Raw genomic sequence first — 27,122 nt, 5'->3', positions numbered from 1 at the left:
GAGGTCATGGGTTCTATCCCCACCATGTGTTATATATACGGGGCAGTACGGATGGTGTAATGGTTAGCATTACTGCCTCACAGCGCTGAGATCATGGGTTCTATCCCCACCATGTGTTATATATACGGGGCAGTACAGATGGTGTAATGGTTAGCATTACTGCCTCACAGCGCTGAGGTCATGGGTTCTATCCCCACCATGTGTTATATATACAGGGCAGTACAAATGGTGTAATGGTTAGCATTACCGCCTCACGGGGCTGAGGTCATGGGTTCCATTCCCACCATGGCCCTAACTGTGCGGAGTTTGTATATTCTCCCCATGCTTGCGTGGGTTTCCTCGGGGTACTCCAGTTTCCTCCCACAATCCAAAAATATACTGGTAGGTTAATTGGTTCGCAACAAATTTACCCTAGAATGTCTATGTACATGTGGTAGGGAATATAGATTGTAAGCTCCACTGAGGCAGGGACTGATGTGAATGTTCAACTATTCTCTGTACAGCGCTGCAGAATATGTGTGCGCTATATAAATAACTGTTAATAAATAAATATGGAGGCCGATGGCCGCAGATCCACAGCATTGTCACGTATGTGGAATATGATAACTCGATGCTTATGTGGTAATAAATTAGAGGACACACAGGGGTATATTTACTACGTGTAAAAACGGAAGAATAGAAAAACCGATGTTTCCCTGAGGCATTCAATGCAAACCAGAGATTTACTAAAGCCGCACACTAGGTCATATTGTTCACAATATCGCTCAGAAAGACCTTTTGCAGAAATTATGTTTACAATATCATCTATTGTGTATGTTCCATATGGTTAATGATACGTGCTCCAGCTTGTCATTAATGACCCCTCGTTAACGACAGCAATGGCATCAGCAAATGGGTATGAACTTGACGATAATGCGTATACTGGGAGGGAGCAGTGGGCATGCTGGGAGCGAGCAGTGGGCATACTGGGAAGGAGCACTGCGCATACTGGGAAGGATCAGTATGCATACTGGGAGGGAGCACTGTGCGTACTGAGAAGGAGCAGTGGGCATACTGGGAGGGAGCACTGCGCATACTGGGAAGGATCAGTATGCATACTGGGAGGGAGCACTGCGCGTACTGGGAAGGAGCAGTGGGCATACTGGGAGGAAGCAGTGGGCATACTGGGAGGGAGCACTGCGCGTACTGGGAAGGAGCAGTGGGCATACTGGGAGGGAGCACTGCGCATACTGGGAAGGAGCAGTGGACATACTGGGAGGGAGCACTGCACATACTGGGAAGGATCAGTGGGCATACTGGGAAGGAGCACTGGGAATACTGGGAAGGAGCACTGGGAATACTGGGAAGGAGCACTATGTGTACACTGGGAAGGAGCACTGTGCTTACCGGGAAGGAGCACTGTGCATACTGGGAAGGAGCACTGTGTATACCTGGGAAAGAGCACTGTGCATATTTGGAAGGAGCACTGTGCATACTGGGAAGGAGCAGTGGACATACTAGGAGGGAGGACTGCGCATACTGAAAAGGAGCAGTGGGCATACTGGGAGGGAGCACTGCGCATACTGGGAAGGATCAGTATGCATACTGGGAGGGAGCACTGCGCGTACTGGGAAGGAGCAGTGGGCATACTGGGAGGAAGCAGTGGGCATACTGGGAGGGAGCACTGCGCGTACTGGGAAGGAGCAGTGGGCATACTGGGAGGGAGCACTGCGCATACTGGGAAGGAGCAGTGGACATACTGGGAGGGAGCACTGCACATACTGGGAAGGATCAGTGGGCATACTGGGAAGGAGCACTGGGAATACTGGGAAGGAGCACTGGGAATACTGGGAAGGAGCACTGTGAATACTGGGAAGGAGCACTATGTGTACACTGGGAAGGAGCACTGTGCTTACCGGGAAGGAGCACTGTGCATACTGGGAAGGAGCACTGTGTATACCTGGGAAAGAGCACTGTGCATATTTGGAAGGAGCACTGTGCATACTGGGAAGGAGCAGTGGACATACTAGGAGGGAGGACTGCGCATACTGAAAAGGAGCAGTGGGCATACTGGGAAGGAGCACTGGGAATACTGGGAAGAAGCACTGGGAATACTGGGAAGGAGCACTGGGAATACTGGGAAGGAGCACTGTGAATACTGGGAAGGAGCACTATGTGTACACTGGGAAGGATCACTGTGCTTACCAGGAAGGAGCACTGTGCATACTTGGAAGGAGCACTGAGTATACCTGGGAAGGAGCACTGTGCATACTTGGAAGGAGCACTGTGCATACTGGGAAGGAGTACTATGTGTACACCGGGAAGGAGCACTGTGCTTACCGGGAAGGAGCACTGTGTATACCTGGGAAGGAGCACTGTGTATACCTGGGAAGGAGCACTGTGTATACCTGGAAAGGAGCACTGTGTATACCTGGAAAGGAGCACTGTGTATACCTGGGATGGAACACTGTGCATACCGGGAAGGAGCACTGGGCATACTGGGAAGGAGCACTGGGCATACTGGGAGGGAGCACTGTGCATTCGGGGAAGGAGCACTGTATATACCAGGAAGGAGCACTGTGCATACCGGGAAGGAGCACTGGGCATACTGGGAGGGAGCACTGCGCATACTGGGAAGGAGCACTGCGCATACTGGGAAGGAGCACTGCACATACAGGGAAGGAGCACTGTGTATACCGGGAAGGAGCGCTGTGTATACCAGGAAGGAGCACTGTGCATACTGGGAGGGATCTCTGGGCATACTGGGAAGGATCACTGGGCATACTGGGAAGGAGCACTGGGAATACTGGGAAGGAGCACTGGGAATACTGGGAAGGAGCACTGTGCATACTTGGAAGGAGCACTGTGTATACCTGGGAAGGAGCACTGTGCATACTTGGAAGGAGCACTGTGCATACTGGGAAGGAGTACTATGTGTACACCGGGAAGGAGCACTGTGCTTACCGGGAAGGAGCACTGTGCTTACCGGGAAGGAGCACTGTGTATACCTGGGAAGGAGCACTGTGCATACTGGGAAGGAGTACTATGTGTACACCGGGAAGGAGCACTGTGCTTACCGGGAAGGAGCACTGTGTATACCTGGGAAGGAGCACTGTGTATACCTGGGAAGGAGCACTGTGTATACCTGGAAAGGAGCACTGTGTATACCTGGAAAGGAGCACTGTGTATACCTGGGATGGAACACTGTGCATACCGGGAAGGAGCACTGGGCATACTGGGAAGGAGCACTGGGCATACTGGGAGGGAGCACTGTGCATTCGGGGAAGGAGCACTGTATATACCAGGAAGGAGCACTGTGCATACCGGGAAGGAGCACTGGGCATACTGGGAGGGAGCACTGCGCATACTGGGAAGGAGCACTGCGCATACTGGGAAGGAGCACTGCACATACAGGGAAGGAGCACTGTGTATACCGGGAAGGAGCGCTGTGTATACCAGGAAGGAGCACTGTGCATACTGGGAGGGATCTCTGGGCATACTGGGAAGGATCACTGGGCATACTGGGAAGGAGCACTGGGAATACTGGGAAGGAGCACTGGGAATACTGGGAAGGAGCACTGTGCATACTTGGAAGGAGCACTGTGTATACCTGGGAAGGAGCACTGTGCATACTTGGAAGGAGCACTGTGCATACTGGGAAGGAGTACTATGTGTACACCGGGAAGGAGCACTGTGCTTACCGGGAAGGAGCACTGTGCTTACCGGGAAGGAGCACTGTGTATACCTGGGAAGGAGCACTGTGTATACCGGGAAGGAGCGCTGTGCATACTGGGAGGGATCTCTGGGCATACTGGGAAGGATCACTGGGCATACTGGGAAGGAGCACTGGGAATACTGGGAAGGAGCACTGGGAATACTGGGAAGGAGCACTGTGCATACTTGGAAGGAGCACTGTGTATACCTGGGAAGGAGCACTGTGCATACTTGGAAGGAGCACTGTGCATACTGGGAAGGAGTACTATGTGTACACCGGGAAGGAGCACTGTGCTTACCGGGAAGGAGCACTGTGCTTACCGGGAAGGAGCACTGTGTATACCTGGGAAGGAGCACTGTGTATACCTGGGAAGGAGCACTGTGTATACCTGGAAAGGAGCACTGTGTATACCTGGGATGGAACACTGTGCATACCGGGAAGGAGCACTGGGCATACTGGGAAGGAGCACTGGGCATACTGGGAGGGAGCACTGGGCATTCGGGGAAGGAGCACTGTGTATACCAGGAAGGAGCACTGTGCATACCGGGAAGGAGCACTGTGCATACCGGGAAGGAGCACTGGGCATACTGGGAGGGAGCACTGTGCATACTGGGAAGGAGCACTGTGCATACTGGGAAGGAGCACTGCACATACAGGGAAGGAGCACTGTGTATACCGGGAAGGAGCACTGTGCATACTGGGAGGGAGCTCTGGGCATACTGGGAAGGAGCACTGGGCATACTGGGAAGGAGCACTGGGCATACTGGGAAGGAGCACTGGGCATACTGGGAAGGAGCACTGTGCATACCGGGAAGGAGCACTGTGCATACTGGGAGGGAGCACTGTGCATACCGGGAAGGAGCACTGCGCATACTGGGAAGGAGCACTGTGCATACCGGGAAGGAGCACTGTGCATACTGGGAGGGAGCACTGCGCATACTGGGAAGGAGCACTGGGCATACTGGGAAGGAGCACTGTGCATACCGGGAAGGAGCACTGTGCATACTGGGAAGGAGCACTGTGCATACTGGGAGGGAGCACTGCGCATACTGGGAAGGAGCACTGCGCATACTGGGAGGGAGCACTGCGCATACAGGGAAGGAGCACTGGGCATACTGGGAGGGAGCACTGCGCATACAGGGAAGGAGCACTGCGCATACCGGGAAGGAGCACTTTGCATACTGGGAGGGAGCACTGCGCGTACTGAAAAGGAGCACTGTGTATACCGGGAAGGAGCACTGTGCATACTGGGAGGGAGCACTGCGCATACTGGGAAGGAGCACTGTGCATACTGGGAAGGAATCCACATTTTCTTAGAATGATCATTACAGTTTCCCCCAATCACTACGGTTATAGCCCAGCTGACACCAGGTCCCCACGACATTGATGGATTACACCATAACATTTATTAAACCCTCTGTCTGCATTAATAGCTGGGGCCTCATCGTCCTGACATCCCCGTCACTCTCCTGCATTACCTGCTGTCTTCCCTGTACCGACTACACTGATATATATATATATATATATATATATCTCACGCATCTATACATGACTATGTCCAGCCCTTGTCTGTCCGGGTCAGGAATCCGTGACATCGGGCACATTACCAGGACTTATGTGTGAGCATCCGGAGGTAACGCTGACAGCTGCAGCCGTGGAAATGTGAGAATTTCCTGGGATCGAAACGCAATCAATGGCTGTGGGTATTTATCAGAGCATCTACCGGCGGCTGTCAGGCGTGCGCAGGTCAGAGGGAATCCGTCACCGGGAGTAAAAGTCAGGAGCTGTCAGCACGTGTTATAGATCGCCTCTGATGGGTCACCGAGGGGAATACTTGTCTGCTTCGTTAGAACACGGATTAGCCGGACATTAAATACTCATTAACGTTCCGTGTGCTCTGACCTGTCAGGATCGATGCATTTTTGTTTTTACCTACATGTTTGTTGCCAGGGGTTTCTTGGTCACAGCGCCCCCGGAATCCGCACTTCAGATTAGTGCTGTACACGCTGCACTTCCCTGACAGATACTAGGGGCCAAATGTAATAGGGTGAGAGTTTCAGAAAGTGAGAGATTTTGGGAGAGTTTCCCCATGTTTTTTAAAGCAGCAATCAATTACATGGCAAAATCAACCTGGTTTTGCAGTGCAATTGATTGCTGATTTAAAAAACATGGGGAAACTCTCCCAAAATCTCTCACTTTCTGAAACTCTCACCCTATTACATTTGGCCCTAGGGGTCCAGTAGGACCTCTAGCATCTGTCTCTTCCAAGGTGGCGGCCATTTTTGGAGGGACACTTAAGCAGGTATGGGCCAGACCATAAAGAATCTGCAGAAACTCTACGCCCACGTAGCACCGGCTCCCCCCCCCCCTCCAACCCTCCGCTAGGGATGTGGTGGGGGGGGTTTTACGCCGCTGAGCATATGGCGGAATGCGTGTCTACTCCCTCACTGCAATAGTACTTATACAGTCCATCTGAGCATTTTATTTTGCTTCTCACATAATTTAAATAATATAGACTAGTTAGAAGCCCGTCAAAATGATGGCTTCTGCAATGTACTCTCACTTTGAGCTGTGACAGTTTTTACTTTTCACTTTGAGCTGTGATCGTTTTTAGCCCACAAACGCCTCACCCCACCCCCAGTCCCTATCTGCTCCAATCTCTGTCCTCACAGGGGGATATCAACATGCATCAAACACTGAAGGTCGACGGGGCTTAGTTAGTCACCTGAAATAGGTCGACATGGCTGCGGTCGACACAAGAATCAGGTCAACAATGGGAAGGTCGACAGTCAAAAGGTCGATGTAAGGTATGTTTTTTAGTCGACACGTGCAGGCAGGCGGTATTTCATACCCACCATCCACTACCGCAGGGTAGGAGAACAAAACAGTGTGTCAAGCGCACCCACGGTACCCTGTCAACCTTAGCCACGACCACCTATTCCAGGTGTCGACCTTCAGTGGTCGACCCAATTACCCAGATCCGTTCACAGCTCTCTCTCCATGTCCAGCAAGAAACAGATCAGTGTCCCTGCAAAATTTCTTTCACTTTCTGTTATGACTTCTTTTAGCACACAAAGGAGTAATTTAGTCCGTCGAGTAGCCACTGACGGTACTTCTATTCATAGAGGTGAGGAGTAGTTAGCCTTTTATATATATAATAACTTAAAGCTAACATAGTCCAAATTGACATATCCGAGCCAAAGCCTTGGATTGACTTGGATTGGCTTGGATTTGGTGCATACCCCTTGCATGAGAGAGTGAGGTGTAACATACAGTAAGTGGCATGTGATGGGATCTGACGAGACTTGGTTGCAGGCTTCTGGGGTATTAGGTCTCAATGTAGTACACTGTTATTTCAGAAACACAAGAATTCACATTCCAGAGGCACCTGCAGAGGCACAATGCAATGTTGCCTCACACGGTGCTAGTCAGTTCCTATGTACTTATTACAATCATTAACCTGTACTTATTACAATCATTAACCTGGGTGAAGGTCTATGGGATGATGTGGCTTGCTATGTGTACGGGCCGGCTGGCTCTGCTGCATTACATTGTGGAATACAGGCTTCTCTTCATTGATCTGTTTTCTCTGGAACGTGTGCATGATGCTGACAATAATTGGTGGAATCTGCTGATTTAGAACACAGCAGCTGTGGTGGGTTAGATAGACTCTGTCCCTCTGTGCTGTGCTGCCAGAAGCAGTGTGGTACTGTATGTAGGCACAGCAGTGGTGAATGGACGCCGCACACAGCTGGCTGTGCTGCTGTGTCACATGGTCACACCTCTGTGCTGATTGGGCCATAAGCAGTGTGGTACTGTATGTAGGCACAGCAGTGGTGAATGGACACCGGGCGCAGCTGGCTGTGCTGCTGTGTCACATGGTCACACCTCTGCGAAGACTGACCACACCCCATTCTTAGGGCCAGATGTACTAAGCTTTGAAAGTGATAAAATGGAGAGTGATAAATGACCAACCAATCAGCCTCTAACTGTAATTTTTGATACTGTAGTTGATAGTTAAGTACTGATTGCCTAGTACTTTATCACGCTTTACTTTATCACTTTTCAAGGCTTAGTATATCTCACCCTTCGCATGTCAACATTTCATTACTGTCTACGGGTGGTATGTACTAAGGCTGCGGACTGTGGGGCCTCTTTTCCGATGTTTTGATATTACGCATGTGATTCTTCCGCTGTGAGGCAGCATGCCAATTGATGTGTACGCGTACACATCTGTTCGTATCACTGCACAGGGATTCGTGCAGCGAAGGGGGGGGGGGCATGCATTCGGTGGGGCAGAATTAGCCTACTCCTGTGCAGGTCTGAATCGGGCCAAATATTCGCTATGATACTAATCACATATGCGATTAGTATCACAAAGGACAGCTCTCCCCATCCGCAGCAGCAGGAAGGGGTACAGGGAGAGATCCGGCTTCTATAGGGTATGCCAGGGGGGATCTGTATCACGCACATATGACATTACTGACTGTACCGAAGAATTGCAGTCACTTACTTGGATAAGGCCATCCCATTGTTATTCAGCACCTCATTCAGATCCGTCAGAATGATCCCGGCCTCCACCGTCACCTGCTTCTTGTCCTTATCGATCTGGAGAAGGAACAACACGGAATGATTACAGGCAACCAATCATTAGTACAAGGTCTATGCAGAAGATTCTTATCTATCAGCTGTCGGTGAGAAGCGACTCTGGGACGTGTCTGATTCAGAATCACGCAGCGTTTGATGGCTGCACAGTTTTCTACAAGTCGTGATACGTGTTCCGCTCGATCATATATTATACTAAAAAGCAACACAAATATGTTCGGGGGGAAAAAAGACAAACTTGGCAGTTACAGGTTACATGCAGCGGTGGCAGCCATTTTATGGGCGGTGCCAATTTTAATAATAAAAGTAATAAAATACCACCTGTCGGCACATGTCGGCTCAGACAAAAAAGTGAAAAACTCCATGCCGATCTTTTGACTGTCGACCTAATGTCAACCTAATGCTGTTGACCTAACCCATCTCGATCTTGAGTCATGTCAACCTTCCTGCATGTCGACCTTGAGTCATGTTGACCTAATACTTATCGACCTACTTGCTGTGCCACGCGCTAGTACAGGAAGACAGAGGGAGCTTATGGAGCTAAACGCGTGGCTAAAGGGATGGTGTAGGAAAGAGGGGTTTGGGTTCCTAGAGCATTGGTCGGACTTTTCAGACGGGCGCCATCTATACAGCAGAGACGGATTGCACCTGAATGGAAAGGGGGCGGCAGTGCTGGGAGGCAGGATGGTTAGAAGGTTGGAGGAGTCTTTAAACTAGGCATAGGGGGGAGGGATGCAGATATAAACTATGGGCATATTAGACAGTACAGTGATGAAGGGGCATTTAAGAGATTGGAGGGTGGAGAAGGGGGGTTGGGGAGAAAAACTAGAATCAGTAAGAACTCAATAGAGAAACGAGATCCCAACGTAGCCTCAACGGTAGCATCTAATAATAAACACAAACTCAAATGCATACTGGCTAATGCAAGAAGCTTAGCAGGAAAAATAGGGGAACTAGAGGCCGTGGCCATTAGGGATGATTATGACATTATTGGTATAACAGAAACATGGTGTAATGAGTCACACGATTGGGCGCTAAGCATGGAGGGATATACACTCTACAGGAAAGACAGGGAAAATAGAAGGGGCGGGGGGGTGTGCCTTTATGTAAAAAAGGACTTAATATCTTGTGGGCAAATTATGATCTCAGATACAGAAGAAGATAACTCGGAGGCCGTGTGGGCAGAGATAACTGATAAAAATAAAAAACCCAATAATAAAATTTTATTAGGGGTATGCTACAGACCGCCTAACGGGAACGATAGGGACGAGTCTCTACTCTTAAACCAAATAAAAAAATCATCAGATCAGGGGCAGGTAATAATAATGGGGGATTTTAATTTACCAGATATTGACTGGAAAAATGAGACATGTAAATCATCTAAAAGCAGTGGGTTCCTAAGCTTGCTCAAGGATCAGTTTATCACTCAAACGGTAGATGCTCCAACCCGTAATGGGGCACTATTGGACTTAGTATTAACAAATAACATAGATTTAGTTTCAAACACCAGAGTAATTGAACACCTAGGGAACAGTGACCACAACATGGTCTCACTGGAAATCAACTTCCGAAAACCTCAATATAATACAGGACCGGGTAAAGTACTAAACTTCAGAAAAGCTAATTTCATTTTATTCCGGGAAGCTCTAAAAGAAATCAATTGGGGAGAGTTATTCGAAGGAAAGAAGGCAGAGGAAATGTGGGATACATTTAAAAATGTGCTAGAATCACTAACTACTAAATACATTCCAAAAGTCAACAAGGGTAAATTTAACAAAAAAAAGCCAACATGGTTGGACAAAAAAGTAAGGACAGCGATCAACAATAAAACAAAAGCGTTTAAGTTCTATAAAAATAACGTAAATGAGGAGACGTTCATCAAGTATAAAGAAACAAACAAAACTTGTAAAGAGGTAATCAAAGTAGCTAAAAGGGAAAATGAAGAGCGTATAGCCACAGAAAGCAAAACTAACCCCAAGAAGTTTTTTAAGTACATAAACAGCAAGCGAATAATTAAAGAGAACATAGGCCCACTAACAGATATCAACGGTAAAAATTTTGCAGAAGATAATGAAAAAGCGGAAGTGTTAAATAAGTTCTTCTCATCAGTATTTACTAGGGGAGAGCAGTTAGTGGAAAGCACAGATACCTCAACTGGGACAAACAAACCGGACCACAATATGGTTCTCTCGACCGAGGATATCATTTTGAGGCTCAGCAAAATAAAAACTAACAAATCACCAGGGCCAGATGGTATACATCCTAGGGTACTAATGGAGTTAAGGGAGGAACTAGCGACCCCTCTATATTGCATTTTTGAAAATTCACTATCAACAGGTATGGTACCAAAAGACTGGAGAATAGCAGAGGTAGTGCCAATATTTAAAAAAGGTAAAAGGGATGACCCTGCAAATTACAGGCCTGTGAGTTTAACATCAATAGTGGGTAAAATATTTGAAGGAATTTTAAGGGATGGTATCCTGGAATACTTAGACCTTCATAGTTTACTTAGTATTAACCAACATGGGTTTGTTAAAAATCGTTCCTGCCAGACAAATTTACTGGGCTTCTACGAGGATGTCAGCAAAAACCTTGATAATGGAAACGCAGTAGATGTGGTCTTCCTTGATTTTGCAAAAGCTTTTGATACAGTACCTCACAAGAGGTTGATAAATAAAATGGTGGACCTGGGACTAGGTGCAAATATCTGTAGATGGGTAGGGAACTGGCTGTGTAATAGGGAACAAAGAGTGGTTGTGAACAGTGCAGTATCAACTATGATACCAGTACTAAGTGGAGTGCCACAGGGTTCGGTACTGGGGCCCATCTTGTTTAACATTTATATTAACGATATCGGGATGGGGATTCTCAGCGATGTATCCATCTTTGCTGATGACACAAAACTGAGTAGAGTTATTGAATCAACAGAAGATGTGAACATACTTCAAAATGATCTTAACAAACTAGATGAGTGGGCTAAAAAGTGGAAGATGAGGTTCAATGTGGATAAATGCAAGGTTATGCATCTTGGGAGACGTAACCAGTGTGCAAGTTACAACCTAAGCGGGGAGGCATTAGGTACTTCAGCACTTGAAAAGGATCTAGGAGTCCATATAGATAATAAGCTGGGGTGCAGTGTTCAATGTCACATTGCAACAAAAAAGGCCAACAGAATTCTAGCATGTATTAAAAGGGGCATGGAAACTAGGGACTCAAAAGTAATTATGCCACTGTACAAGGCATTGGTTAGACCACACCTTGAATATGGAGTACAGTTCTGGGCCCCACACTATAAAAAGGACATCATGGAATTGGAAAAAACCCAAAGAAGAGCAACAAAGCTTATTAGGGGAATGGAGAATTTAAGCTATGAGGAGAGATTAAGCAAGCTAGGACTATTTACACTAGAGAAGAGACGTTTAAGGGGGGACATGCTCAACATGTACAAATATATCAGGGGCCAATATAAGGAACTCTCAAGCACTCTTTTTACTGCAAGAAAGGAAACTAGGACACGAGGGCACGAATTTAGATTAGAGGAAAGAAAATTTCGTTCCCTCAAAAGAAAAAATTTCTTTACGGTCAGAGCAGTCAAACTTTGGCACTCTCTTTCTGGAGAGGTGGTATTGGCAGATACAATAAATACGTTCAAAATAAGGTTGGACAAGCATTTATTGGATAAAAATATCCAGGGGTACTAATAAGATCCATATTCTGTCTTTTACAAGGGATAAGCTATTAAAACGTAGGTTGAACTAGATGGACGCAAGTCTTTATTCAGCCTTATCTACTATGTAACTATGTAACTATGTAACCTAGTGACCATATCCCATGACTGACCACAGAAACCCTCCTAAAGCGCCTTATTACAATTCCACAAGTGCCTCCAACTAGTATCATTGCGGATAACTGACGTAAAGTTCCGGAACACAGAGAATTCTGGGCCCCCAGCTTTGCACTGCAGGAGTTATATTTATAACGAGCCATTTCCATCTTTGTAAAACAGCCGGAGACTGTGAACGGGAGCCTTTTGTGTGCGCAGGAAGCTTCATTCCCTAAGCCGGATTTATACCAGTTACATGATTTATTTAAACAGAAGGATGTAATTGAATAAAAGGGCAAATTAAATGGGGTTTTGTGTTTGAATAGAATTTATGAAGGAAGAGAACAATCATTTACTGCGGCAAAGGAGGATTCATTCAGCGAGCGCAGGCGAAGACAGACACCAGACTCTTCTGTATGAATCATATCAGCTTCTGTAACTCTTATAGGAATGAGCCGGGAGATTTATTAATCCCCGGAGTGGTAGATATGAGACGGAAATGCTCCAGACAAGATGTTCTGCAATAAAAAGTATCTCTTAATGCGACGGAACAGTTAGGAGCTGCGGCACCTTGGTACTGAGGCTATAATCACATTGTGGAATAAATTGACACAAAGCCCCGGTAGATTAGCGGCTCGTCTCGCTGACAGGTAACACGTTACAGCGACAAAGGAGAATTTATTATAAAGAAAGAATATATTTGCAACTGCAGTGAGAACACCGCCAATGCCTGGTTAGATCTGGAGGTACAGGGGCCTAGTATCGGGTAGGGCCCCCTCTAGCCTGGAGAAGTGCTGCACCCCAATGTGACATCGATTGCACAAGTGAACAGAAGACTTCTGGAGAGACCACTTGCATGAGCGCCCCCTATATGCTGAGCTTATAAGTGTCCGGGGGACCGGGAAATTAGTTTTTGTTTTTTTAACCCCTGGATGGCTTCATGGGGAAGAGGACCGAACTGCACCCAGGGTTAGGTGAGTATATCTATTTATTTATTAACCATTAAGTGGATTCTACTGGACTGTTCACAAGGACATGGTGTGGCAGGGGTGGCCAAACCGGTCCTTGAGATTTACCAATGGTCCACGTTTTCCAGGTTACCTAGCTGGTGCACAGCTGTAGTCATTACTAACTGTCACATGACCCAAATTACCTAGCTGGTGCACAGCTGTAGTCATTACTAACTGTCACATTTTAAAACAGGCTGCATTCATTCCTACTATAGATCCACAGGTTGCCTGGAAAACATGCACCGTTGGTAGATCTTGAGGACACTGGATATAGATGAAGTCTGGGCCTTTATTTTATAGCAGGAAAACAGCATACTGTACCATGTTAACAAGGTCAAGGTCATTTTACCTGCTGCTGGTCTACAACAGGACTGGATCTTCCACATTACACTAATACGCTGTACCTGCCACAGATGTTATTTTTAAGATTTATTTTATAATGAGTCTATACTGTAAGTACCAGCGGGCCTTTAATGCCCTTCAATTTGGGTACTTGTGGTTCTCCAAGTACCAGTAAGTATGGCGGAAGCTTGCTGGGACCTGTAGTCATCCTGTACAGCACTTAAATCTGACTTTTACAACAAATTATCAACATCGCAGCCACCACCCATGGGAATGAGCATGTAACCTTCCTGGCAATGAGCATGTAACCCCCTGGCAACGAGCATGAAAACCCTGGCAACAAGTATGTATAACCTGGAAATGAGCAAGAAATCTCTGTCAACGAGCAAGAAAACCCTGGCAACAAGCATGTAACCTCTGTCAACGAGCATGTACTACAATAAATATATGGGGGGGGGGGGTCACCAGAATTTTTTTGGCAGGGGGTTTATAGTTTAGTTGGCAGCAACGTGTGAATGGTGGGGGCAGAATTCATGGCTCCATCCAGTTGTCGGGTCATCAGGTAGGGCTGCTGTGGTATGGTGGAATGGGTGCCCGTGTTCTCTTGGCAGGGTACAGTACATTTCCTATACCGGGGACCTGGCTCCACAATGTACAGGAATAAGCCTTTTTTCTCGATCCGCGTCTAAGCCATGGGCACGCCGGATTGCCGGGCATCTGACACATTGTTATATTGAATTCATTGGTTTCCCCATTACTGTGATGTTCAAATAAAGTCTTCTCTAAAAAAGATATATTGTTACTGAATCAATGGTTCTTGTTAATAGAATTAAATATTGAACCGACCGGCTCTTAAAACAACAGAAGCTCTGGACCAGATCGATGATATTATCCAGATACTGTCTTCTACGGAGAGCCGCAGTGAGAGAGATAGAGAGGGAGAGAGAGAGGGAAAGAGAGAGAGGGACAGACAGAGAGAGGAAGAGAGAGACAGAGAGGGAGAGACAGAAAGAGAGACAGAGAGACACAGAGAGGGAGAGAAACAGAGAGAGAGATTGAGAGGGAGAGAGATACAGAAAGGGACAGAGAGGGAGAGAGACAGAGAGAGGGAGATACAGAGAGAGGGATGAGAGAGAGAGAGGGAAAGAGACAGAGAGGGGGAGAGAGAGATAGAGGGAAAGAGACAGAGAGGGAGAGAGACAGGGGGGAGAGAGAGAGGGGGAGGGAGAGAGACAGAAAGAGAGAGAGAGACAGAGAGGGGGAAAGAGACAGAGGGAGAGACAGACAGAGAGAGAGAGAGAGAGAGAGAGTGGGAGGGAGAGGGGGAGAGAGCGGGACGGACAGAGAGAATGAGGGACAGAAAGAGAGGGAGGGAGAGAGGGGGAAAGAGAGAGATATGGAGAGAGAGAGAGGGAGGGAGAGAGGGACAGAGAGAGGGAAAGAGAGGGAGAGACAGAGACAGAGAGAGGGAGTGAGAGAGAGACGGACAGAGAGGGAGACAGAGAGGGAGAGAGAGAGCTTGGAAACACCACACCGGCATACATTGTAAACACAGACATTTAGGGAGAAATTTACTAAAGGAAAGTTGTAAAAAATAGGTGTATTTGTATCCAGAAATACACTTATTTTTGACATTTACTAACCCGAAAATTTGGCAATTCGTATTCGTATTGATAGCACATTAATACGAATACAAATTGCTGAATTTTCGGGATAGTAAATGTCAAAAATAAGTGTATTTCTGGATACAAATACACCTATTTTTGACAACTTTCCTTTAGTAAATTTCCCCCTTACTGCCAGTAATAAAATATACTGTCTATGGTTTCATGGGGTAAATGCCCTGGCAGGGCGAGGTCTGGGTCTGCCGTGTAGGACCGTGTAAGGGAGATGTGCTGATTTGTGGGATGAAAGTAATGAAAATATTTAGCAAAAACGGCAATTTGTATAATAATCTATATTAGTGCAGTTAAATGTAGTAAGTGGGACTGCTAATTGCAAGGGAGGCTGAGCCAATCAGGAGAAGGCATTGTGCTGACATCACTTGGCACAGAGCTATATAAGAGATAAGATCCGGGTTACCGTTGGAGTGTCTAATAGGTGAAGAGGGAAGGAGTTCCAGAGGTAAGGCGATTCCTGGGTAGTGACTGCAGGCTGATGCAGTGTAGGAAGCATACAGTATCTTGGCTGGGGATACATACGGATGCAGCAGTAAGAATGCCAGCGGTCAGAATACTGATGCCAACATCCCAAAGGACGGAAACCCAACAGGGGTCTGGTAAGTATAGTTACCCTCCCCCCCACCCTAACCCTCCCTTCTAGTAGCCTAACCCTCGGACCCACGCAGTCTGACCTTAACCCTTCCCGCTAGTGCCTAAACCTAAAATCTGCCCCCCGATGCCTAAACTAAGTGCCTAATTCAAACCATGCAGCTTAACCCTAACCTCTCCACCCCCCAACGGTCTATCCCACCAGTGACTACACCTAACCACCACTTCCCCGGCCTGCCCCTAACCGGCCCGCATACTCACCGTAATGATGCCGCCTATCGCTGTTCCATCGTCAGCATGCTGATGCTTTGGGAGTTCCGGTGCCGGTATTCTGAAGGCAGTCCGGGTGCCGGCATCGGTATACTGAATGCCGACATGGTGTACACCAGGATACTGACTGACACAGATGCAAGTGTGAGGCAGAGACATAATGTACTATTAAGGCCGCACAAAGCAAATGCTTCGAAAGCTAGTAGATGTAGTTTCACTTGCTGCCAACACATGGCAGCATTTCAGAGCCACACAGACACTAGACATATATATATATAGGTGATGCTTGTTCTAAATGTATCTTTTGCAGCTACAGTATTATAGCCTAGTACAGGAAAGCATCATACAGAGGGGGTTGTAACCGTAAGGTGCTGCCCACAGGTGTACTGTATATACTGTATACGCCCAGGCTCCATTGTATGCTGCATAAGAACCTGTATTCATAGTGTTACCCTTATTCCCAGTATACAATTACATCGATATAAAGAGTGGGATGCTCTAACACGAATATGCGGTAAAATCCCCCTTATCGTATTTTCGTATTCTCTAATCCTCCTCCGTCGGGGCAGCGCTGCCTAGGGAATTACCAGCAGAACCTAGCGATACCCTGTAGAAGCCTATGGGCTTCTCTCTGCTGAGCTGTGTGAGGGATCCATCACGGATCCATCCCAGCATGCCCCATCACTCGCACAGGGACTCCCGAATCTCCGACCAGGGAAATCGCCGCCTCGCAGAGGACAGCTCTTATCGCTAGAGCTGTCCTGTGTGTTACTAATCGCATATGTTAGCGCATATGCAATTAGTATGGATGTGGCAGCTGGCGGAGAGGGGTGAAAACAGGAGGCAGATGTTAGAACATCCCGCCCTAAATGTGGAGACGTCATCATCCGCTCATAAACTGCACAATCCCTAGGAAGGGGGCTGCGTCTTGCCCCAGGTCCTAGCACTCGGGCAATGCATCTGGGAGGCGCCGGAACCAGTGCAAGGGTGCATGTGCAAAAGACCAGCTTCTACGGACTGCAAAAGGCTGCAGTCCATAGAAACCGGCTTGAGCTTGAGAAAAGGCTGGAAGGCAGCTCCATGCTAATCACAGGGAGAAAGGGGGTGTACTTAAGGCAGGCAGGTCTAGAGGAATGATACATTAGGTCCGATTCAGTTTCATTCACTGGGCTGCAAATTTGCAGCCTGAGCGATTATCGTTCGAGTGCAAATGCGCACGGTCCGCAGCGTGCGTGCCCACGCGGCCAAGCTACGAGCGAAGAAAGCAATGCCACAAGTTGATTGACAGGTACCTGCGTGCTGGGCTCTGAACACTCGCAGCTCAGCAATCCGGTCTGAATCAGGCCCATTGAGAGACAACTATTTTATAAAGGTTTCTTGTAATGGAGCAAAGACAATTTAAACTTTTAATACACATAGAAAAAAAAAAACCTACAGTGTCATGTGACTTGTCACACGCAGCAGCCTCTGTACTTACACGCTAGGACTCAGGAGCGCTAGTGATGTCACTGTGCTCTGACAGAGGGGGCCCCTGACAGAGGGGGCCCCTCTGTCCCTTAATCTGGCTATCTCTAAGCATGATATTGGGAAGTACAAAGGCCCCAGATAAGCGCACGTGGAAGGCTGATAAAGTGTACAGTCATTATATATTTATACCTTGATAACCTTGTTCATTTTATTCATCCGAATCATAAAATCATCGGTGCAGGCGATGTCGGAGGGGGAGTGTCCTCCACCGACCACTTTCACCCTCTTACTCCTCTGACGAGCCAGGTCCAGAATCTGAAAGGAAGGAAAAGTAACCACTTGTGCTACAACACCTCCCCATAATATACAGACATTACGCTGTACCCCCCTCACATGGACCGACACGGGAACAAAGTCCCAGGCTACACTTCTCCCTATTTACAACCTTATTCTGATCCGTTCGGTCCTCCGACCGATGTTTTGCATTTGTGCATGCGCAGGTGCGTTTCTGCCCATGTGCAGACACACGGCGGACATTCAGTGGGCGGGGGCAGAGAAGGGCGCCGGGTAGCTTCATTAGCATATGGGAACGCACAGCGTTTCATGGGCATTCTCATGAGCAGTGGCGTAACTATAAAAAGTGTGCCCCCCCACCGCCGAAAATTTCAGCAGCGCCCCCCAGTAAAGATAACAAACCCCCCTGCCGCCGCCCATGTCCCCGTGCCTTACCCACCGCTGTGCTGCGGCCGGGACCTGCAGATTTTGTGTGCGGTCCCGGCTCCCCTCCTGCCCTGGCTTCTGCTGGTATGAAAATGGACCATCACAAAATCTCCGGTCCCATACAGCACAGTTTCAGAGAACTGTCTGCTCTATGGGGGCGGAGATTTTATGATGGTCCGTTTTCATTTCAGCAGAAGTCAGGACCGGGACCGCTGAACAGACAGGTAAATCTGCGGGTCCTGGCCACAGCACAGCAGCATTACAATGTCCCCGCAGACCCCCGGCGCCTGCACTTACACAGCACCTCCCCGTGACCATGGGGGGGGGGGCGGACAGCTGACAATATCCCCCGCAGACCCCCGGCGCCTGCACTTACACAGCACCTCCCCGTGACCATGGGGGGGGGGGGGGGGCGGACAGCTGACAATATCCCCGCAGACCCCCGGCGCCTGCACTTACACAGCACCTCCTCGTGACCATGCGGGGGGGGGGGGGGGCGGACATCTGACAATATCCCCCGCAGACCCCCGGCGCCTGCACTTACACAGCACCTCCCCGTGACTATGGGGGGGGACGACAGCTGACAATATCCCCGCAGACCCCCGGCGCCTGCTCTTACACAGCACCTCCCCGTGACCATGCGGGGGGGAGGGGGGCGGACATCTGACAATATCCCCCGCAGACCCCCGGCGCCTGCACTTACACAGCACCTCCCCGTGACCATGCGGGGGGGGGGGGGGGGGGGCGGACAGCTGACACAGGGCGTATGCAGTTTAGAGTCACCATGTAGGTGTCTCTGAACTGCAAGCGCTGGAGAAATCATTTAATGGTTTGTGACCACCGAATGATTTCTCCCCGCCTGCAAAAGGATGATTATGTAAATCAACCATTCGTAGCTGGTTGTGCGTGCGAGGAGGGGGATGGCCGGCACTGCAGGCAGCGTCTAAAGGACTCGCAAGACAGCGAATTTTGCAGCCTTGCAAGTCAATCAGAATAAGGTCCTTAATCACCACTCTGGCCACACACACACAGCTCTGGTAATTCCCATGCAGCACTGACCACACCCACACGGCTCTGGTAATTCCCATGCAGGACTGACCACACCCACACGGCTCTGGTAATTCCCATACAGGACTGACCACACCCACACGGCTCTGGACACACCCACACAACTCTGGTAATTCCCAAGCAGCACTGACCACACCCACACAGCTTCGGCCACACCTGTACAACACTAGTCAAAGCGCCATGCCTAATTTGTCAGACCTTGGGCCATGCAGCGCTTAATCCAGACCTGGTCCTGGGCTCTAGAGATTTTCAGGTGTAGTAACACTGGCAAAATTATGTAAGGTAAATACACAGGCAGCGGAGATAATGGGCACGATTCATGCCCCACGCCACACAGTGGGAAAATCATCCAGCATCTAATGATTTCCCCCCTGCAGCAGTGCTGTGAGCCAGGACTCACTCAGTCCTGTGAAGGCTGTGGGGAGAAGGAGGCCGCAGATGATGTCAGCAGCCCCCCCCTCCCAACGGCCAGGGAATGCCTGCATTTTCTGGGGCACTGCCAGAAAATATTGGCGTTATGCCGCCAAATGCTTGCAGGGTGGCGAGTGAAGACTAACCTTCCCTTGCTGCCTTGGGGTAGATGGCACGCTTCTGCGAGCTGTGTACCGTGTGCGGCCATTCGATTATCAATTAGGCTGCGAATTTGCAGCCTGTGTGAATGAACCTGAAACAGACCCAATGTTCCTACATCTGGTGAGATCTAGCCAATAAAGTGCCCGAACAATGCAGTTATCAGATGTTAACCGCAATCCGTCAGGCCCAATATGTGCTGATAGATAAAGGGGATTCAAGTTTACACTCTATCCTGCAATCTCTCCATCCTGTAATCATTTCATCCTGCAATTGCTCCATCTTGCAATCGCTTTATCATGTATTTGCTGTAACCTGCAATCGCTCCATCCTGTAATCACTCATTCCTGCAATTTCTTCATCCTGTAATGATTCCATACTACAATCGCTTCATCCTGTAATCATTCCATACTGCAATCACTTCATCCTGTAATCATTCCATACTGCAATCACTTCATCCTGTAATCATTCCATACTGCAATCGCTTCATCCTTTAAGCATTCCATACTACAATCACTTCATCCTGTAATCATTCCATACTGCAATCACTTCATCCTGTAATCATTCCATACTGCAATCGCTTCATCCTGTAATCATTCCATACTGCAATCGCTTCATCCTGTAATCATTCCATACTACAATCACTTCATCCTGTAATCATTCCATACTGCAATCGCTTCATCCTGTAATCATTCCATACTGCAATCGCTTCATCCTGTAATCATTCCATACTGCAATCGCTTCATCCTGTAATCATTCCATACTGCAATCGCTTCATCCTGTAATCATTCCATACTACAATCACTTCATCATGTAATCATTCCATACTGCAATCGCTTCATCCTGTAATCATTCCATAATGTAATCGCTTCATCCTGTAATCATTCCATACTGCAATCCCTTCATCCTGTAATCATTCCATACTGCAATCACTTCATCCTGTAATCATTCCATACTGCAATCGCTTCATCCTGTAATCATTCCATACTGCAATCACTTCATCCTGTAATCATTCCATACTGCAATCGCTTCATCCTGTAATCATTCCATACTACAATCACTTGATCCTGTAATCATTCCATACTGCAATCGCTTCATCCTGTAATCATTCCATACTGCAATCGCTTCATCCTGTAATCATTCCATACTGCAATCGCTTCATCCTTTAATCATTCCATACTGCAATCACTTCATCCTGTAATCATTCCATACTGCAATCACTTCATCCTGTAATCATTCCATACTGCAATCGCTTCATCCTGTAATCATTCCATACTGCAATCGCTTCATCCTGTAATCATTCCATACTACAATCACTTCATCCTGTAATCATTCCATACTGCAATCGCTTCATCCTGTAATCATTCCATACTGCAATCGCTTTATCCTGTAATCATTCCATACTACAATCACTTCATCATGTAATCATTCCATACTGCAATCGCTTCATCCTGTAATCATTCCATAATGTAATCGCTTCATCCTGTAATCATTCCATACTGCAATCCCTTCATCCTGTAATCATTCCATACTGCAATCACTTCATCCTGTAATCATTCCATACTACAAGCGCTTCATCCTGTAATCATTCCATACTGCAATCAATCATCCTGTAATCATTCCATACTGCAATCACTTCATCCTGTAATCATTCCATACTACAATCACTTCATCCTGTAATGATTCCATACTGCAATTACTTCATCCTTTAATCATTCCATACTGCAATCACTTCATCCTGTAATCATTCCATACTACAATTACTTCATCCTGTAATCATTCCATACTGCAATCGCTTCATCCTGTAATCATTCCATACTGCAATCACTTCATCCTGTAATCATTCCATACTGCAATCGCTTCATCCTGTAATCATTCCATACTACAATCAATTCATCCTGTAATCAATCCATACTGCAATTGCTTCATCCTGCAATCATTCCATACTGCAATCGCTTCATCCTGTAATCATTCCATACTGCAATCACTTCATCCTGTAATCATTCCATACTGCAATTGCTTCATCCTGTAATCATTCCATACTGCAATCGCTGGGCGTTCCCATGGGTTGTGCTCCTGCCGACCGTATCTGCACTGCTAGGTGCGAGCAGGACAACAAACATGTAGTTTACCGTGCGTCTGACAGAACAGTCACCCAAGAACATATTTCAGGCCTGCTGCATTCTGTACAGCGCTGAAGGCTGGATCCCGAGGCTGTGACCTTTAGGGAGAATGATGACTATAACAAAATGATTTGTCTCCAAAGGTCATGCTGGGAGTTGTAGTTTACTGACATTTGTAAAGTCACATCCTACCCTATCCTGACATAGAACACAGTGTAGACACAGCAGGAGAATGCCGACCACCAGTGTAGATAGGATCACTCACCTCCTTCACATCTTCTGAACAAGTGGGCTGGAAGTACAGCTCAGGTTTAGAACCGAAGGTCTGAGCCCAGTTTTGAAACTTGAATCCTCCCTGACCCAGCACCTGAGAACAGACAGAAGACGGATTAATGGTGGTGTTTATTTATTTACAGTTACCTATATATCGCAGCAGATTCTGTTACAGGTTCTTATAAAGCGCAGCAGATTCCGTTACAGCGTCTTATATAGCGCAGCAGATTCCGTTACAGTGTCTTATATAGCACAGCAGATTACGTTACAGTGTCTTATATAGTGCAGCAGATTCCGTTACAGCGTCTTATATAGCACAGCAGATTCCGTTACAGCGTCTTATATAGCGCAGCAGATTCCATTACAGTGTCTTATATAGCGCAGCAGATTCCGTTACAGTGTCTTATATAGCGCAGCAGATTCCATTACAGTGTCTTATATAGCGCAGCAGATTCCGTTACAGTGTCTTATATAGCGCAGCAGATTCCGTTACAGGTTCTTATATAGCGCAGAAGATTCCGTTACAGCGTCTTATATAGCGCAGCAGATTCCGTTACAGTGTCTTATATAGCGTAGCAGATTCCGTTACAGTGTCTTATATAGCGCAGCAGATTCCGTTACAGCACCTTATATAGCGCAGCAGATTCCGTTACAGCTACTTATATAGCGCAGCAGATTCCGTTACAGTGTCTTATATAGCGCAGCAGATTCCGTTACAGCACCTTATAGAGCGCAGCAGATTCCTTTACATCGCCTTATATAGCGCAGCAGATTCCGTTACAGTGTCTTATATAGCGCAGCAGATTCCGTTACAGTGACTTATATAGCTCAGCAGATTCCGTTACAGTGACTTATATAGCTCAGCAGATTCCGTTACAGTGTCTTATATAGCGCAGCAGATTCCGTTACAGTGTCTTATATAGCGCAGCATATTCCGTTACAGTGTCTTATATAGCGCAGCAGATTCCGTTACAGTGACTTATATAGCTCAGCAGATTCCGTTACAGTGTCTTATATAGAGCAGCAGATTCCGTTACAGTGTCTTATATAGCGCAGCAGATTCCGTTACAATGTCTTATATAGCGCAGCAGATTCCGTTACAGTGTCTTATATAGCGCAGCAGATTCCGTTAGTGTCTTATATAGCACAGCAGATTCCGTTATAGTGTTTTATATAGCGCAGCAGATTCCGTTACAGCGTCTTATATAGCGCAGCAGATTCCGTTACAGCGTCTTATATAGCGCACCAGATTCCGTTAGAGTGTCTTATATAGCGCAGCAGATTCCGTTAGAGTGTCTTATATAGCACAGCAGATTCCGTTAGAGTGTCTTATATAGCGCAGCAGATTCCGTTACAGCGTCTTATATAGCGCAGTAGATTCCGTTACCGTGTCTTATATAGAACAGCAGATTCCGTTATAGTGTCTTATATAGCGCAGCAGATTTCGTTACAGCGTCTTATTTAGCGCAGCAAATTCCGTTACAGCGTCTTATATAGCGCAGCAGATTCCGTTACAGTGTCTTATATAGCGCAGCAGATTCCGTTGCAGTGTCTTATATAGCGTAGCAGATTCCGTTACAGTGTCTTATATAGCGCAACAGATTCCGTTAAAGTGTCTTATATAGCGCAGCAGATTCCGTTACAGTGTCTTATATAGCGCAGCAGATTCCATTACAGTGTCTTATATAGCGCAGCAGATTCTGTTACAGTGACTTATATAGCTCAGCAGATTCCGTTACAGTGTCTTATATAGAGCAGCAGATTCCGTTACAGTGTCTTATATAGCGCAGCAGATTCCGTTACAATGTCTTATATAGCGCAGCAGATTCCGTTACAGTGTCTTATATAGCGCAGCAGATTCCGTTAGTGTCTTATATAGCACAGCAGATTCCGTTATAGTGTTTTATATAGCGCAGCAGATTCCGTTACAGCGTCTTATATAGCGCAGCAGATTCCGTTACAGCGTCTTATATAGCGCACCAGATTCCGTTAGAGTGTCTTATATAGCGCAGCAGATTCCGTTAGAGTGTCTTATATAGCACAGCAGATTCCGTTAGAGTGTCTTATATAGCGCAGCAGATTCCGTTACAGCGTCTTATATAGCGCAGTAGATTCCGTTACCGTGTCTTATATAGAACAGCAGATTCCGTTATAGTGTCTTATATAGCGCAGCAGATTTCGTTACAGCGTCTTATTTAGCGCAGCAAATTCCGTTACAGCGTCTTATATAGCGCAGCAGATTCCGTTACAGTGTCTTATATAGCGCAGCAGATTCCGTTGCAGTGTCTTATATAGCGTAGCAGATTCCGTTACAGTGTCTTATATAGCGCAACAGATTCCGTTAAAGTGTCTTATATAGCGCAGCAGATTCCGTTACAGTGTCTTATATAGCGCAGCAGATTCCATTACAGTGTCTTATATAGCGCAGCAGATTCTGTTACAGTGTCTTATATAGCGCAGCAGATTCCTTTACAGTGTCTTATATATCACAGCAGATTCCGTTACAGTGTCTTATATAGCCCAGCAGCTAGAGAGAATAAATTTAACCAGAAAAAAACAAAACTAATTAAAGAGAGCGTACTGGGTTGATCTTTCAAATATTTAATACATTTAAAATATTATACGCTTATAACCATAAATTAATAATTATAAAAATAACTAGGTGATTCATCGCGCCCTACGGGCGCTCTTCACACCGTCGTAAGGGGCTGCACCCCCTTAATTTGTGAACATTTGTATATGAGAAAGATGGTTAGAATTGTATAAATGATGCCTGTATTGCAACTTGAGTTATAGGTGAAATGTGTTACATAGAGAGCATATGATTTGGAAGGGGGGTGTATTGTATTGTTTAATTAAAAAGCGGTTACAGAGTAAGATGTACATTGATAGTGTGGATGGTACAGTGACATTTGTGGGTGGGGGGGGCTGTGTGTGCATGTTGTTTAGGTGTGTGTGTGCAATAGTATAGTAGGGTGTTTCTGAGTCAGCGGCTCCCCACTGGCGGAGGTCACGACACAGGAAAACAGGAGGCTGGGTAGTGAAAGGGGTGTGTGGGCATAAGGGGGACTAAAGAAGAGGGTGGGAGATACTGTGCAGCTTCTGCCAGTGGGTGAGGGTCCAGCGTGGCAGTACAGGAGTACAGGATGGTGGCCCTTAGTCAGTGTCTCCTCCTACTGGGTGAGAGTTCGGGTGCATGAGAGCAGGAGGCTGGGCTATGAGGCATGATAGGGGCATGTGGGCAAAACAGCGTCAGCTACTCCCCAGTGGTGGAAGTTACGGTTCAGGAGAGCAGGATGCTGGGTAGTGATAGGGGTGTGTGAGTATACGGGGGACTAAAGAGGGGCTTAGGGGTGCCGTGAATTGCGGGAGGGGCGCGGGGGGTGCCGTGAATCAAGGGAGGGAGGGGGCGCAGGTGTCGGCGAATCGCGGGAGAGGGCTGGGGTCCGCAAAGCGTGGGAGGGGGCGTGAATTGCGCGAGGGGGGGTTGCGAATCGCGGGAGGGGGGTGCGCGGGGGGTCCGTGAATTGCGGGGGGGGGGCACGGGTTATATAACCTAGTTGGTTATATATTCTTGTAGAAGGATGGTAGGATGTTGCTGTCATTCAGAATGCATTTACATAAACAGTAATAGTAGCAGTAAAAGGTCTGACTTAAAACACCTACAGTAAAACAGAACAGGTGTTATATATTATACAAAGAATTGGTTGATGATGTGTAGGTTGACGTGCAAATAGTTCATAGTTGTCACTGGAAAAAAATTGCTACAAGAAAAAATCAACACAGAAAGTTCAACACATGTAAATGTTGACATAAGTGTGGCACTTCATCGGTGTCCATGTCGACACATGAGAATGAATATGAAAACATTGAAAAAAAGAAAAATAAATCTTCAAAAACTCATGTCAACCTTTTTCATTGTCGACCATAGCCGTGCCAGTGTTTTGCATGTGCCATTTAATCCTGGGGTTGCCGTGAATCACGCGCGGGGGTGGGGGGGAGGGAGGAGGTGAGGGGTGTCCGCGAATCACGGGAGGAGGGGTCGTGGGTGGATGCCGTGAATTGCGGGAGGGGGGGTCGCGGGGGGGGGGTGTGTGGGTGCCGCGAATCGTGGGATGGGGGGGGGGGGCGGGGGGTTGCAGTGAATCGCGGGAGGGTGGGTCGCGGGGGCGGGGGGTTGCTGCAATGACAGGAGGGGGGGTCAGGGGTGGGGAATCGCGGTAGGGGGGGTCGTGGGGGGCACCGTGAACCGCGGGAGGGGGGGCCGGGGGGTTAGCGCTAATCGTGGGAGGGGGGGTCGCGGGGTGCCGCGAATTGCAGGAGTGGGGGGGGTGTCACGGGGTGGGGCCGCGAATCGCGGGAGTCACCGGGGGGTGCCGCGAATTGCGTAGGGGTGTGCTGCAAATCGCGGGAGGGGGGGCGCGGGGGTGCCGCGAATCTCCACAAGAAAAAATCAACACAGAAAGGTCAACACATGTAAGTGTTGACATAAGTGTGGCACTTCATTGGTGTCCATGTCGACACATGAGAATGAATATGAAAACATTGAAAAAGTGAAAAATAAATCGTCAACCTTTTTCATTGTCGACCATAGCCATGTCAGTGTTTTGCATGTGCCATTTAATCGTGGGGATGCCGTGAATGGGGGGAGGGAGGGAGGTGCATACCCAACATGACCCTCTCCAGGAGGAACACATTGCTCTGTTTCTGGACTTTCTTCTTAATTTAAGGATTACCATCACCTGTGCTTAAACACCTTTCTTATCAATTACCTTGTTTAAAATGACAGGTGATGACAATCATAAATTAAGATGGAAGTCCACAAACAGAGCATTCTGTCCCTCCTGGAGAGGGTCATGTTGGGAGGTATGGAGGTGTGGGGCGCTC

The 27,122-nt window shown here is 47.5% G+C and overlaps 1 protein-coding gene across 1 annotated transcript in view; it reads right to left on the bottom strand.

The window, feature by feature from the left end:
* LOC146062813 (L-gulonolactone oxidase-like) overlaps nucleotides 1-27,122 on the bottom strand; it is a 101,570-nt gene that overhangs the window by 71,526 nt on the left and 2,922 nt on the right. The window contains exons 2-4 of the mRNA XM_083174823.1: nucleotides 22,228-22,329; nucleotides 17,671-17,796; nucleotides 8,208-8,302 (exon numbers count right to left, since the gene is read on the bottom strand). Coding sequence (XP_083030949.1) covers nucleotides 8,208-8,302; nucleotides 17,671-17,796; nucleotides 22,228-22,329 — 323 coding nt within the window. The remainder of the gene's footprint in view (nucleotides 1-8,207; nucleotides 8,303-17,670; nucleotides 17,797-22,227; nucleotides 22,330-27,122) is intronic.

This window comes from Crinia signifera, chromosome 3 (genome assembly GCF_055691185.1).
Source record: "Crinia signifera chromosome 3, ASM5569118v1, whole genome shotgun sequence".
Classification (NCBI taxonomy): Eukaryota; Metazoa; Chordata; class Amphibia; order Anura; family Myobatrachidae; genus Crinia; species Crinia signifera.
The sequence above is the reverse complement of the archived record's forward strand: the minus strand, read 5'-3'. Positions and strand labels throughout refer to the sequence as shown.